At 36.2% G+C, this 16,044-nt stretch overlaps 1 protein-coding gene across 11 annotated transcripts in view; it reads left to right on the plus strand.

Moving 5' to 3' along the window:
• Positions 1-16,044, plus strand: part of Cntln (centlein, centrosomal protein) — a gene marked incomplete at its 5' end in the record, with an annotated part of 307,086 nt that overhangs the window by 30,046 nt on the left and 260,996 nt on the right. For all 11 annotated transcript variants that reach the window (XR_001234816.1, XR_001234817.1, XR_001234818.1 and 8 more), the window contains 1 exon segment: positions 3,049-3,133. Coding sequence is in view for 8 of the 11 variants with exons in the window: in XM_013516378.1 (XP_013371832.1) it covers positions 3,049-3,133 (85 nt within the window).

Genomic DNA, 16,044 nt, shown 5'->3' on the forward strand with positions numbered 1-16,044 from the left:
AAAATATTATTTTATCCCCATTGACCATTTTGTCCCTCATACTACAAACATTCTTACTATTTTACTGTTCTTTGAATATAGCAATTAGTAGTTCCTCCGGCCTTCTTTGTCCGTGGTTTTGCTTTGAATGGTTTCATTTACCTGCAGTCAACTGTGGTATGGAAATATTAAATGGCAAATTCCAGGATTAAACCAAGAGACAGTATTTACATATTTTTTATTACAGCATATTAAAATTGCTTTATTTTATTTTCAATCTGTGCCAAATTTACAAATTGAACATTATGCTAAATATATATATGTATCATCACATGTGTAAGGTCTGGTTCTCTCTGTGGTTTCGGGTGGCCACAAGGGGTGGCTTTTTAAACACATACCCGGTGATGGGGGTGACTGCCGTATGCTCTGCCTCAGTGTCTTTTATACTTTATTTTCCTGGTTTGGAAAACTTTCCTGAGGTCTGCATGATTTTGATTTCCTTGCCTTAGTTCTCTGATCAAATTTCACTTATCAGCAGGGTCATTTGTTAACCATCAGGTATAAATGGGAAGTTGGTAGTGAAAGGAAGGTTGTTGCCATCCCTTTCTTAGTTACCCTAATTTATTTTCATACTTGAAATTATTTGACATACTATGTACTCACTTCTATATCTTTTATTTTTAGTATCTCTTTACTAAAACATTAATTCCATGGGCCATTTGTTTTATTTTTTTTCACTGCCTTATCTCTAGTCTCTAGGGCAATACCTACCTTAGTAAGTGCTCAATAAATAGTGTGTGTTAAATGAACCATGGATTAACGTATCAGGTATGCTGCCTGTTTTATTATTTTAGCAGCTACTCTTTCAATCTGAGGACTCTGTTTAATTCTAAACCATTCTAGCAATTTCTTCCACACATAATGCTTTATCTTTCATTCTGTTATTTTTATTTCTGGAATGTTTAGGGTCTCTTAGAATTTCTGAGTGGAACCTGTATGTCTCAACTGTGCTGTCATGTTTTAAAACTCATTTTTCTGTGCAGTGTACTAGACGAATATTTCATTAGTGCTTTCATGTCATTAATTATCTGTGTCTAGTTTTAGGTTTTTGCTTCAGTGATTATAAATAAAATTTAAGATCTTTAATAATTTTTTTACATCTACATGCCCTTGCTTTATTTTTTTTTTTTTTTGTATTTTTCATTGATTTTTTGTTTTTGAGCACTTTTAACTTATTTTAAAGGTTTCTTTTTCAGTGTGTTGTGTTACTTCCATTTTGTTCTGAGAATTGCAGCTCCTGATTATTGAGGTCATGTGTGGTGTATGTGGGTTCTAATGTTTTGGGTTATTTTCATTGTGGTCACATCTTGAGAGGTAAGTTTCCTCTTTCCCTGTGAATCTTCTTTGTCTGATTCATTTTTTTCTCTAAATGTTGTGATTGCCACTGATGTGTCAGCATCACCTCGTCTTCATTCCTGAAATGTTTTATATCTGTAATTTGGGGCACTTTGCCAACAGTGACTTGAGGCAGTATAAGGAGAGCCTGAGCTGCACAGTATTAGAGTCCAGTTTCTTTCTCTCTCTGTCTCTCTTTCCTTCCCTCCTCTCTCTTTCTTTCTTTTTTTTAAGGCAGGCTGGCCTTGAAGTCTTGGTCACTAGGTAGCCCAGGCTGGCCTTGAACTGATGGTGATTCTCCCAGCCTCCTGTGTGTGTGCTGGGATTATAGGCATGTGTCACCACACCTGACTTTAGATGCCAATTTCTGATTGGGATGCAATGTCTGTAAATTTTTGCCTTAGACTTTCTCATAGTCCTTAGTTTCTAGCGAGGGTAGGCAGAAGCTTTTTCCAGTCTCCTTTCATGAGTTTGGAGCCTCATCCTCGTGTTGGTTTCAAACACTGAGCCTGGTGTGGAAACACATGAGCAAGGTGCTTTTATTCCCAGTGACCTAAGGCCAAGCTCCTTCCCACCTTTCAGCCTGGGCCTGGGCCTAGCGGATAGCACGTAGCCTTCCATTCTTTGTATTTCTGCCTCATTTGTGACTCTCACAGACAAAGCTATGTTTCTTACACGTTTTTCTATTAATACTGTGTATTTAGAGAATAGAGAACCTCAAGTGTGAGCTTATGCTAATTTATTAGAATTTAAATATTTTTATAAATTGTTATACCTCCTCACCTTATCTCTTATAACCAGTTGTATGCTTTTATGATTGGTTTTCCTTCTGATATCCCTTTTGTGTTTCCTAAGGCATTTGCTGCATTTTTCTTTAAGGGAAGATTACCCCTTCCTTATCTGTAAATTCTGTGACACACGGCTGATTTAGGTACACATTCTTATTTCTTTTACCTATTTTTAAAGTGTTTTACATCTGTGAATCTGCTTCTAGTAAATTTCTCCCCATTCGTGATATAAAGTAACCAGTGTCATTCTGAATGTAATCGCTTCAGACCTTTGTTCTTTTCCCTTCTCCTTTCTTATTTAAAGCTATATTTGTTTATTTTTAGAAGGCAGTCAGTTTTACATGTTATGACTTCACCAGAGACCTGTGGTTTGAATATGCAGCTGTCCCGCAGTTTAGGTAGTAGTATTCTCAAAGACTAGAAATGTGTAGGAAAGTGTGAGAAGTCCAGAAATTCTAATCATAGAATATTGTTTATAATGTATCACTGATTCTCTCATTTTTGAAACTGTTATTTAAAAAATGGTAATATTTAGTCCATAATCTAATTAATTTTATTTACAAAGAGTTTGCATTGGCAAGAATGTTTTTGTTAATTATGTTAAAAGTGATGGCATAGGTCATTGCAATCAAGGCTAAGTTGTGTTTTACAGTTTTTGAATTGTATATCTAAATCTAATAAACTGTACTGTTCTGTTACTATGAGGTTGTCTTCAGTTATAAGTTGCTGTCACTTGCTATATGGTTTGTGATTAATTCAGAAAGGGCTGTCAACCCAAAATGATATAATTATTTGCATTTTAAAGTTATATTCATTATTGGGATGTAACATTCAAAGGATTAGGCAGCAGTTATGACTAATAAACTGTCTATATGTTTGTTTCTAGAGAAAAACAGAAATCTGAAGCTAAAGACAGAAAAGTTCTAGAAATTTTGCAGGTCAAGGATGCAAAAATACAAGAATTGCAACAGGTTTGTGTTATAATAAAAATATTAAAATACTTTTTACAATAATATTCTTTAAGAGTATTGTGGTTGTGTTAAAGCATTACTATTTTGAAATCACTAGAGTCAGTCTGTTCATTATTATACTTTGCTTACAGCGTGTTTGTTTTCTGAATTAGTAGGCTTTGATATTTGCTCACTAAAACTTATGGTAATGTTATAGTTTAATAACTATGTTAGTCATTGTTTGATTATTAGCAATTATCATTTCCTTTTTAAATTTGTAGAAAAGTAAAAAATAATGAATAATTTGATTTTATCTTTTGAAAATAGTATTTTTGAATTATATAATCATCTCACACCTAATCAGTAAATTATCAAAGTATATATAATATATAACTACATAATAGTTTATACAAAATTATATACAGTCATATAATCAGTATGTTATGGTAGCAGTATAAGTGGCCTGTGCTTTCAGGAATCATTTTCAAGATGTAAACATTTTAAAAACCATGTAAGGAAGTTTTCTGAGTTTAATGAGGGTAGCTTTTTGGCAGATATGCTTTCTGACTTTTGAGTCTCTTATCAATTAAAGGGTCATGATAACTTCTATCTAACATTTGTTATTACTGTAGAGTTGTTTTATTAAAGGATTATAGTTATGTTAGATAAGGGTTTAATTCTACTTTTATTCCCTATGTCCATAGAAATTCTTTCTAAAATGGAATATAGATTTTAATATGATACATCAATTTGGAATTTATACCTCTGAAAAGTTGTGTTTTCTTAAGAAAATTGCATTATTGATTCTGTATTGATAATAGTTGATTTTTGTTTATGATAATTAACTTGATGAAGACTTGTATAATAAATGAATCTGATCCTGGAAAAAAGATTTTTAAAAAGGAGGGGTGGAGGGGAAGGAAAAAAAATTGAGATGTGTTATATACATATATCAATTCCCCACAATGAATTCAACAGTGACGTACTACAAACATGTATAGTGGACCCTTGAGTCACAGTGGGTGTCACATATGAACAATTTGGGATACAATCAAAATTTTAGGTTAACCTCGGACCGGACCAAAGTCTTGAATTACAACCCAAATGTGGGCTGCTGTGCGGCTGTAAGCAGAGACTCGTGATGCCGGAAAAGCCTGTGTAAGCGTACGTAAGCATCAGTCTGAGCCCAGGCGTGCATGTTTGTGGATGTGATTTTGCTCAGTGCTGTATAAAACTGCTGTGGTTACTGCTATCAGGATGGCCCCCAAAGAGCTAGAGAAGAAGCTGAGGAAGCAAGGGAAGGTAAAGGAAGCAATCACAGTTGGAAAGAAGACAGAAACTGGGGCAAATTATGAGAGTGGTGTTCGTGTGACCAGTCTTGCTAATATGATCAGCATTTTGAAACCCACCATCTTGACAGTCTTACACAGAGAAGATTTGTACAAGGAAGTGAGTGTTGCTAAAGTCATGATCAACAGTGTTAAATGAGGTAGAAGGGCTGCTGTTGGTGTCGATAAATGAAAGGAAGATGCCAGGTTATAGCCTGAGTGTATAATTTGTGAAAAAGCAAGGGCTATAAATGCAGATCTTATAAAGGATAATCCACCAATGAGTGATGATGGTGAAACATTTCATCCCAGTAAGGGTGGTTTCATAACTTTAAAGTGAAAACAGGGGCTTATTGTGTAACTAGGCATGGTGAAACTGCCGATGCTAATAAAAGGGCTGCTGAAAATTACAATATACCACTTTGAAATGATGACACAGAGAAATGGCTTTTGTCTCATCAAGTTTTCAGCTGTGATGAAATTGCCCATTTCTGGAAGAAAATGCCCGGGAAAGCATACATTACCCAGGAAGAGAAGAATATGCCGGGTCACAATCCTATGCAGGATAGGCTCATCTTATTGTTATGTGCCAATGCGAGTGGTAACCTCAAGATGAAGCCTCTCTTGGTTTACCACTCTGAGACCTCCAGAGTGTTCAGAAAACAAAATCATGAAGATTAGGCTGGGGTCAAATGCAAAATTGAATTCTAATGCAAAAGCTTGGGTAACACGAGTACTTTTTCTTGAGTGGATCAAGGAGGCTTTCTGTCCTACTATTAAGACATATCTAGAGGACAAAGACTTATGACTCAAGGCTTTCCTCATTATGGACAGTGCTCCTGCTCACCCATGAGATTTAAAAAAGTGGACAGAGCTACAAACATTTGTAGAGAAGAGCCCCCCCAGTCAGAGAAAAAGCCAGTTACTGCATTCACTTGCTTAATGACAGTGTCATGTCATTCTACAGGACAGTGTTAAAGAAAAGACAGAAACAGACAACCTTAGACCAATTTGTAGTTGTGAGAAGGCTGAGTACATAGTGAGCCAGAACGTCCTGGTAGGCTGCAGACTCTCTCGAGGAGAGGAAGGACCCCAGAGAGCCAGAGTGCTGATGTTCTTCTGGAAGGGGGCTCCCCTTCCAAACAGTAACCACCTTCCATTCCATCCTCCCTTCCTGCAAGCCAGAGACGTCCACTCGAATGGTGAGTGAGTATGAAATTGTTTCTGGTGAGCTGGGAACATTTTACAGCTTTTTGGTGAATACACTAGGAAAATTATTGGTGTTTCTGGTAGATTACATATATTATACCATGCTTTTTATTAAGAAAAGGTTAGTTAAGGGGTGCTTTGGGAGGTTTGGAACACATTATGAGTATTTACATTATTTATGGGAAAAATAGTCTTGACTTACAACCAACTTGAATTACAACCAGCCCTCACAAGTGAATTGAGTTCATAAGTCAAGGGTCCAATATACTAATAAACTTTTAAAAAATAATAATATTTAATGTTTTTTAGCTTTTTGGCACTTTTTAATAGCTATTGATGTTGTTTGTAATGCTTTAGTGTATATTCTGTTTACTGTAGAAACTATAAAAATAATTGACTTCCATAAATGTTGCATATTTTCCCATTTTCTTTCATGGGGTCACACAGTTTTGGGTTAGCCATTGGGACCCATTTTTAGCCATTGGGTCACACAGTTTTGGGTTAGCAAGTCTGAATTCTGCAGGGCAAGGTGGCAGAGTGGAGATCGAGGAAACAGTTCATGTTGCAGCATAAATCTTCAGGCACAGTGATGGTAGAACTGCTTTTGTCTCCCAGGATTATAGTCTTTTTCTTAAGCCTTTCAACTGATTGGGTTAAATTACTCACATTTAGGGCCTGGGGATTTAGCTCAGCGGCACAGCGCCTGCCTGGCAAGCGCAAGGTCGTGAGTTCGGTGTCCGGTACTGGAAAAAAACCAAAAATAACAAGAAAAAAAAAATTACTCACATTTATTTTGTATTTAAAACTTTTTATTAGTGCATATTAATTCATATTATTTGGAACATATTTATACATGCATATATATATTTTGATCATTTCCGTCTATTACCCCCATTTTTGTACCCCTCCCCATTTCTGTTCTCTAATAGCCTTCCTTATTTCATGTCACATCTGACTATTTTAACTTTAGTTTCCACCTATGGGAGGAAACAGATGATATTTGACTTTTTGAGTATGGCTTATTTCACTTAACACAGTGGTCCCCAGTTCCACCCATTTTCCTGCAATGACTTGGTTTTTACTCTTGTTTATGACCCTATAATGTTGCATTATATGTGTGTGTCTATCTGTATCTATCTGTCTATCAATCATCTGTATCTATGACCCTATAATGTTGCATTATATGTGTGTGTCTATCTGTATCTATCTATCAATCATCTGTATCTATCTAATTTTATTTATGCATTCATCTATTGATAGGTGTCTAAGGTAGTTCCATAGCTTAGGTATTGTGAATTGTGCTGCAGTGAGAATGCTAGTATCTCTATAGTATGCTGAGTTTAATTCTTTTGCTAATATACTGAGGAGTGATATAGCTGGATCAAATGGTAGCTCTATTTTACATCTTTGAAGAACATCCTTAGGAATTTCCATAATGGTTGACTAATTTATATTCCCACTAGCAATGTAGGTGAGTTCCTTTTTCTCTTTCATCCTCACCAGTGTTTTTTGGTATTCTTGATGATACTCATTCTAACTAGGGTGAGATGGAATTGCAATGAAGTTTGATTTGCACTTTCCTAATAGCTAAAGATGTTGAATATTTTTCATATGCTTATTTGCCATTTGTACTTCCTTTTTTAAGAAGTATGTGTTGAATTTATTTGCCCATTTAGTGATGTTATTTTTTTTGAGTTATTTATTTATTCTTGGTATTAATCTTTTTGTGGCACAGATAGGAAAGTTTTTTTCTCCAATCTGTAGGCAGGCTCTTCACTGTTGTTTCTTTTGCTAGGCAGAAGCTTTAAAATTTGTTATAATCCTGATTATATTTGTTGATTTTTACTGTTATTTTCTGTGCTGTTGGTATATTATTCAGGAAGTCTGTGCTGTGATTATAGCATCAAGGGTTTCCCCTATGTTCTCTTCTAAGAGTTTCAAACTTGTAAATCTTATATCTGAGTTTTGATCCATTGTGAATAGATTTTTTTTATTACCCCCATGTTAGAGATAGAAATCTAGTTTGAATTTTTCACATATGGATACTCAGTTTTCCCAGCACCATTTGTTGATCTGACTGTCTTTTTTTCAACATATGCTTTTGGCTCCTTTGTCAAGATTCAGATGGCTTTAGTTGCATGGATTTGTCTCTGTGTCCTGTATTCTATTCCATTGGATCACCTGTCTGTTTTTGTGCCTGTATGAGCCCGTTTTTGTTACTATGGCTTTGTAGTATATTTTGAAGCTGGGAATTGTGATACCACCAGCACTGCTCTTTTTGTTCAAGATTGCTTTGGCTATTTTGCACTGTAAATTTCTGTATCATTTTTTTCTAGTTTTGTGAATAATATCATTGGACTTTTGGTGGGGATTGCAGTGAATCTGTGGATTACCTTTGGTAATGAGGCCATTTTAACAAATGGCCTGATCTGTGAGCATGGGAGTGTTTCTATCTTTTAGTGTTTCCTTTGAATTCTTTTTTCAGTGTTCTGTGATTTCCACCATAGAGGTCTGTTATGGCTTGTGTCTGGATGTCCCCCCCAAAACCTCATGCAGTCATGGAGTGGGCTTCTAGAGTCTATGATTGATCCTTGGTCCAGTGTTGGGATTATGGTGTGAGTGGTACACTCTCCCAGGGGTGGGTAGTTTGTATACAATGTAAGGGAGGGAAAGAGGCTGCTTCCCTCTGCCCCTCCTTCCTTGTGCTCTTGCTACTTTTGTTATCTTCTCCCGGCATGAACAGTTACCCTGTGCTATGTGCCACTCTGCCTTGGAGCCAACCAAGTATGGACTGAAACCCCCACAAACTGTGAGCTAGATAGACCTTTGCTTCTTTAATTTTGCGTGTCTGGTATTTTGTCTCAGCAACAAGAGAAAGTAACCAAGACAAGGTCTTTTTCCTCCTTAGTTAGGCTTATACCTCAGTATTTTAATTATTTTAAAGTTATTGTGAGTAGACTTAAAAGTTTTTTTCCTCAGCAGGTTTATTATTTGTGTATAGAAAAGGTATAGATTTCTGCATGCTTATTTTGTATGCTGCTTCTTTGCTAAATTTATAAGATATAAAAACCTTCTCACTAGCCTTCTCACTAGGTTGTTTTAGGGTCTCCTAGGTAACAGTTCACATCTGCAAATAAGAATAATTTGACCTCTTTCCTATTTGTGTCTCTTTTTGTCTTACCTAATTGCTGGAGTTAAAATTTCAGTTACTGTGTCGACCGTAAGTGTTGAAAGTAGACAGCCTTACTTTGTTTCTGCTTTTAGAGCAGTGCGCCCTCACCTTTTTGATACTAGGGATAGGTTTTGTGGAAGACAGTTTTTCCACAGACGGGGGTGTATGGGTGGTGGTTCTGGGATGGTTTAAGTGTACTATACTTGTGTTCTTTATTTCTATTATTATTACATTTTAATGATAGAAAGGGAAAACATAACTCGAAACCTGCTAGATGGCAGATACCCCGAGTTTGTGTCCCCTGATATCAAAGAATGATTTCTAAGGAACAACAGAGGTTAAGAGTAGGAAACATTGATTGAAAGATAGCTTCTCAGAGACAGCAGGGGAACCAGAAGTGAGTTGCCACAGAACCCACTTCTTTAAGAATGTTTTAAAGCAAAATCACGAGGTAGTACAATGTGGGTCAAACTATAATCAGACAATAAGATTACAAGTATAGCTGCTTAGGTAATGGTGATCCAATAAGAATGAGATCATGTAGCTAGGTACATGGAAATAAAGACATTTTTAGGAAGAGATGAATTCAGTTCAGAGGTTCTGGTGACTTTGGGTGACTGATGTCTGTCTATTTATTAGACCAGGTGATATCAATTACAGTATAAATTCAACTTATTGCTTATCCTTTGGGGAAGTGTCTAGGCCTGGGCATTCCGTCATTATGCTGAGGCCTGGCCTTTGACAGATGTGCCTTCAGCCATATTTGTAATGTAATGTGTTGTCATCTTCTGCACTGAATCCCTTGAGGGCCTAGCCCTGTCTGACTGCCTATAATTACCTGACTTAGCTGTCTATTATAGTAATATATAATGAAATAGTATTCAACTCATAATAATGCAGAATTAGTGGGAGCCCTGAGCTTGTTTTTGTGGTACCATCTGGAGTTGATGTGAGACAATGATGTCCAAAGGGTGTTGCTTATGTCCTATCTCCTCCATAATCTCATTTTGGTTACTGTCCCTGCAGAAAACCCTGCTTCATAAAGATAGGATTTTGGAAATGAAAGCAGGCTTTTCAGTATGTTTGTAGCAATCTGAGGTTATTCACCTTGATTTTAATCTAGAACATACGGAGATTTGAAGTTGTCCCACATACACTTTTAAGGGAACCATCATTTGAAATCTCAAGCAGTCAGTCCACTTCTAGCATGGACAAAATCATTCCACCTGGCTTATTCTCACATGGATTACAGATCCATTCCTTCCCATTTTCAGGGTTTCTTATGATTTGGAAGTAGTTCTTAAGCTCTTTTGAAAGCTGAGATAAGCAATCATAGACCAGCTGGGAGAAAGAAGGCCCTGGCTTAGTCTCTTTCAAAATTGCTGCTGATTTTTGAAACATATCCAAAATCTCAGTGATCATAAATCACCCCATGATTCCAGTTTAGCTTTGAATTCGGTTTCTTTATCTGCTAAAGTAAAGGCCCCTTGTTGTGGCTTATATCTAGATGTCTCCCCAAAAGTACATGTGCTCATAGGTGAGGCTTTGGGGAGTGACTGGATCATGGGGGTGATGCTGGATTAGTCCATTGATTAGTTTGGCATAGTTCTGGGTGTGTGATGAATTTACTAAAAAGGAAAGACTCAGATTGAGTGTGTGTGGCACCAACCAGTAGGCTTGTGGTTTAGATGTTATAAAAAGGGGAAGAATGAAGGCTCACTGCTTCCTCTCTGCAACACCATGAACTGTTTCTCCACTGCTATGCTGCCCTGCTTTGAAACCAGTTGAATAAGTTGAATATGGATAGAAACCTCTACAAACTGTGAGCTAAAATAACCCCTTCTTCTTAACTTGTGTGTGTCAGGTGTTTTGCCCCAGCAACAAGAAAGTAACTCAGACACCCCTAAAATAATAGATTGAGTTTGTTGAGCAGGTTGAATATGTCACATGAGTAAGCAGGTTTTATAGCCCAGTCTGTGCTACTGAAATGTGTTGCCAATGGTGACTTTTTCTTAAAAAAAAAAAAATCTCTGGATAACTGTTGTAACTCAAAATCTCTGGCCAGCTATATATCCTTACAAAATAATCTCACATCTTTGTATAAAAGAAGACCATGTGTGTTCTACATCCATCTCCTCACAGAGCTGCATAAACAGATATGAGTTAAGGGCATGTACTTTAATTTGTTGACATTGTAATCACATCCTGAACAACAGTGTTTAGTTCAGGTGGCATATTTTTTTTTCAGCTAGCCACTATTCCTGTATGGATGATATTCAGAAGTTCAGAAGCAACCTCCTTGACCTCAGTAGTGAAACCAGGAAGTCATCCAATTATGGCAGCCTCCTTGTATATATAGAAAAAAAATTACCAATTAAATTTTCCTGACATTTAACCATTCAAAGACTTGAGTAGTTCTGCAACTGTCGTTTTTTTGGCAACAAAAGTGCACATAACATATCTTTATGCACCTCTTCCTGAAGAGTATGTCACACAACAAGCCCTGTTGCCTTCTTGTTAGCATGGTAGCGTCATCAACCTGAATGGTGTACCATAGTGATTCAGTTCTCTGTAGTAGTTATGCCTCACAATGCTCTGCTATTTCATCAGTTCATCTAGTTATGGTGCTAAACAAAAGAGGTACATATGCCACCTCTTGAGCTGCAGTCTGTCCTAAAATTTCATGACAAATTTCCTTAGCAAAGGACAGGATCAAATGTTCACCAGTAGGGAAGGGTTTCTTAGCTTTAGCCACGTGGTTAGCATCATGAGTGATGCTGTCAGTGCAGACAGGTTTGCTGAAGTAGTTGCTTTCAGTAAGAATTGCTTCTGTTCTTCATTTTCATGTTTTTCTTTAGAAAGACTCCCAAGGCTTATCTTTTAATATGGGGTACTTTTAAAACTGGTGTAACAGTTTTGAAAGTTTCAAGGCTTCGTTGGCGAGCCAGTCACCACACCTTATACCCACCATGTCATCTCTTCAGATCAGTCTAGAGAATGTGAATCGTCTGTTGCAGTAAGCCCATAATTTAATTAGGACTCTTGGTATTTTCTTTTGAATGTACCTTTCTTTTTTGGCAGTAGTCTACTGGCTCATACTCAGATCTTTTCTCTTTTTCAAAGATGCTCTCTAGTGATGTTAGTTTTTTTTCTTTCTTTCTTTTTACTTATTTTGGCTGGAGTTAACTTTTGTACTTAGCAAAACTGTGACTAGAAAATGTACACAGTGTAGGAAATGGTAAATAAATTCATAGGCGGGCATGCACAGGCTAAAAGGAAGTGTTGGGTTCTGTGGCAGCTTTGCAACTGAAGAATATCATCTCAGTTGCTGCCTGCCACCAGTGTAGCTCCATTGTTTCTTGCCACTTACTGATAGGGTTTTAACATCGCCTTTTTTTGTTTGTTTGTTTGTTTTTCCGGTTTGGGAATCAAACTCAGGACCTTGCACTTGCCAGGCAGGCACTGTGCCGCTGAGCTAAATCCCCAGCCCCACTGGTAGGGTTTTAATATGAGTGTGCATGCAGTTGATTTCCCATGGTCTCTATGCATTCAAATCCCTCTGTAGGTATTAATCTGTATTTTCTACTGCATCTCAGGGCTAGCATCACTGTCTTAACTCCACCTCAGATCATCAAACATTAGATTCTTAAAAGAAACTTGCAACCTAGATCTCTTGCCTGCAAGGTTCACAGTAGGGTTTGAGCTCCTGTAAGACCCAAGTGCTGCCACTGATCTGACAGGAGGCAGAACTCAGGTGGTAACACAAGTGATGGTGAGTGGCTGTAAATACAGATGAAGCTTCATTCTCCCATGCATTACTTACGGCACTGGTGCATGGCCTGGGGGGAGGTGGCTGGGGCCCCTGTTTTAGACAAAATGCTTTTAGTTTTTACCCACTCAGTATGATGCTGGCTCTGGGTTTGTCATATACACCTTTAATTATATTGAGATAAGATCCTTCTATATTGATTTTTTTTAACCATGCAGAGCTGTTAAATTTGGTTGAAGGCTTTCCTTGCATCTGTTGTGATGATCATGTGATTTTTATCCTGCATTCTATTTATGTGGTTTATTACATTTATTGATTTATGTTTGTTTTTGCACCATCCTTACCTCATTGGGATGAACTAACTCAATCATGATATATATTGTTGTTACTGTATTGTTGGATTCTGTCTGCAAGAGTCTTATAGAGGATTTTTTGCATCAGTGTTCATCAGAGATACTTTTCTGTTCTCTGCTTTGTCGAGTCATCTAGTTTTGGTATCAGAATGGTGGAAGCTTTGTAGAATGAACTTTGAAGTGTTCTTTATATTTCCTCAAATAATTTAAGTAGCATGGTGTTAGTTTTTCTCTAAGATTCTAGTATAATTCTGCAATAAGTCCATCTGGTGTTGGCCTTTTTTTTGGAGAGGGGATTTTATACTTATGCTTTATTATAATTGCTTTTTATTGATCTATTTAAATTTTTGTATCCTCTTAGTTTACTTTTGGTAGTTTATATCTGTCTAGAAATTTATCCATCTTATGGATTTTTAGTAGTATTTGCAGTAATACTGCCTTTTGCATTTCTAGTTTCATTAATTTGTATCTTTTAATTAGTTGGGCTAAGCATTTGTTAATCTTGTTTATCTTTAAAAGGAACATACTCTTTAAAAATCCATTGTACTGTTCTTTTAGTTTCCATTTCATTAATTTCTGCTTTTTAAATTTCTCTCTCTTTTTTTTTTTTTTTGCTTTGGCTTGTTTTTTTTTTTACTCAGACCTTGAAATGTATCATTGAGTTATTTCAGAGCTCTCAGATTTCTAAAATGTAAGTACTTAACAGAGTTCTTGAGGATAATCTTGATTACTAAATGTCCACTAATATAAATGTTAGTTACATCTAAAAATATTTTCATCACATCTGTGGTGGGTATTTTGAGTTCCTTAGCCTAGCCAACTGGATGCATAAAATTAACCAAATGGGTAAAAACAGCTGAGGTAAAAAGGCCTTTAATATGAGATTTTTTTTTTAATTTTTGATTTTATTACTAGATGTTTGAAGTTCATGAAGTTTATAATTATATTGGGGAGTGGGTACATATACATGTTACAGCTTGTTTCTTTTTTGCAAATACCCTTCCCATTCCTTCGCTCTCCCTCCTTCTTCCTTCAATTCCACTATTCCATTTTTCATTCTTTTTGATATTACTAATCTAAGCTCATTTTATGGCATATAATGTTTATATTAATTGAGGTTATTATGTTCCTGTATATGCCATAACTTTATTCTACTTATTTCCCTCTCGCCTTCTCCTCATCCCTTGCATTTTTTCCTTTGGACCACTTTCCTGTTGCAAGGGGTCTCTCTCCTTGTCCCCTTCTATCCATCCTTTATTATTCTCTTTGTTTGTACTTTGTCTCACTATGTGGTACCATACGATGTTTAAGTTTGTGTGTGTGGTTTATTTCACTCAATATTATATTTTCCAGGTACATTTACTTTCCTACAAATGTCTTGAATTTGTCACTCTATAGCAGAGTAGTGTTCCATTACATAGAGATAGCACATTTTCTTTATTCAGTCATCTCTTGATGGCTATACAGGCTGTTTTCAGGATTTAGCTGTTACGAGTTATGCTGCTAAACATTGGTATGTATGTATTGCTGTCGTATGATGTCTTAAGCTCTTTGGGGAAGATACTTAGGAGAGGAATCGCTGGGTCATATGGAATTTATAATTTTAGTTCTTTGAGAAATCACCATACTGTGTAATGGTTGTACTAGTTTATGTTCCCACCAACAATGAAAGAGGGTTCCATTTTCTCCACAACCTGGCCAACATTTGTTATTGTTTAATTTCTGAATGATTGTCATTCTTTCCAGCGTAAGATGGAATCTTAGCACTGTTTTATTTGAGTTTCTTTAATGGCCCGAGATGATGAGCACTTTTTCATGTATTTGTTGACCATTTGTATTTGTTTCTCTGGGAGGAGTCTGTTCATTTCTCTTTCCTATTTCTTGACTGGATATTTAATTTTAGGTAGCTTAATTTTTTTGAGTTCTTTGTATATTCTAGATATTAGTCCTCTGTCTGAGGAGTAGCTCACAAAATTTTTTTGGCATATTGTGGGTTATCTCTTCATTTCATTGATCGATACTTTTGTAGTGCAGAAGCTTTTTAGTCTGATACAGTCCCATATGTTGATCCATTACAGTGATATGTATCAGGGCTATTTGAGAAATAACGTACCTTGGGACCTTGTTTTGGGCCTCTCTTTAGCCTAGGGAAGAAATGTTAAATCTTTCAGTTTGTCTTAACTGTGTATCTAATTCAATTGCTAGAATGTTATAATTACTGGATTTTTAGATGATTGCACAAAACTTAACTGAATTCTACTGTTATCACTTGTGTTTTATGGATATTCATATAAAGAATTGCCATACAATTTCTTTTGGTAAGAATACAGTTTACCTTTGTCATTGTTAGTTATAAAATAAACAGTATAACTAGTTCCCCTTCTAGCATAGTATTAAATAACATGACTTCTCATAACCTGGTATATTGGCCTTAATTAAATGATGACTCCTTTTTAACCTTATATTTCCCTTTTTTCTATCACTTTCTTTTCTTTTTCTTTTCTTGCTTTTTTTTTTTTTTTTGTCTTTTTGAGACAGGGTCTCACTATGCAGTTCAAGCTGGCCCTGAGCTCATTTTGTAACCCAGGCTGGCCTCAAACTCAAAACGATCCTCCTGCCTCAGCCTCCCAAGTGCTGGGATTACAGGTGTGCATCACCATGCCCTGCTCTATCACTTTCCAGGAAGCTCAGAAATAAGATTTTTTTTTTCAGTTGCTATTAGTTTCCTTACCACTGTTCCTTTCTTCATTTACTATTGTTTTAATTGTTGTGATTTCATTACTTTTCTTTTCCTTATGAAAACTTTCATATCTATTTTGAAAGTACTGTAGTATTAGTAATAAGTTAACTATGCTCAAATATTGCCAGGTAGAGTTTCAGGCCTTATGCTGTCACCTCTCACTTTTTCTTTTCCTTTGTTTCTGCATTATTCTGAGCTATTATTCTTTTCTTACTCTATATAGATGTTTCTGGATCATGATTTGCTGATTTTTTTTATTTTAAAGATGAAAAAAACAGTAACAAAAGAACAACAATGAAGACAAAAGCAAAACAACATGAAACAATAAAAATGATACAGGACTTAAAAACAAGATGATAGG

This window comes from Chinchilla lanigera, unplaced genomic scaffold (assembly GCF_000276665.1).
Source record: "Chinchilla lanigera isolate Chin_1 unplaced genomic scaffold, ChiLan1.0 scaffold00033, whole genome shotgun sequence".
In the NCBI taxonomy this organism is placed as follows: Eukaryota; Metazoa; Chordata; class Mammalia; order Rodentia; family Chinchillidae; genus Chinchilla; species Chinchilla lanigera.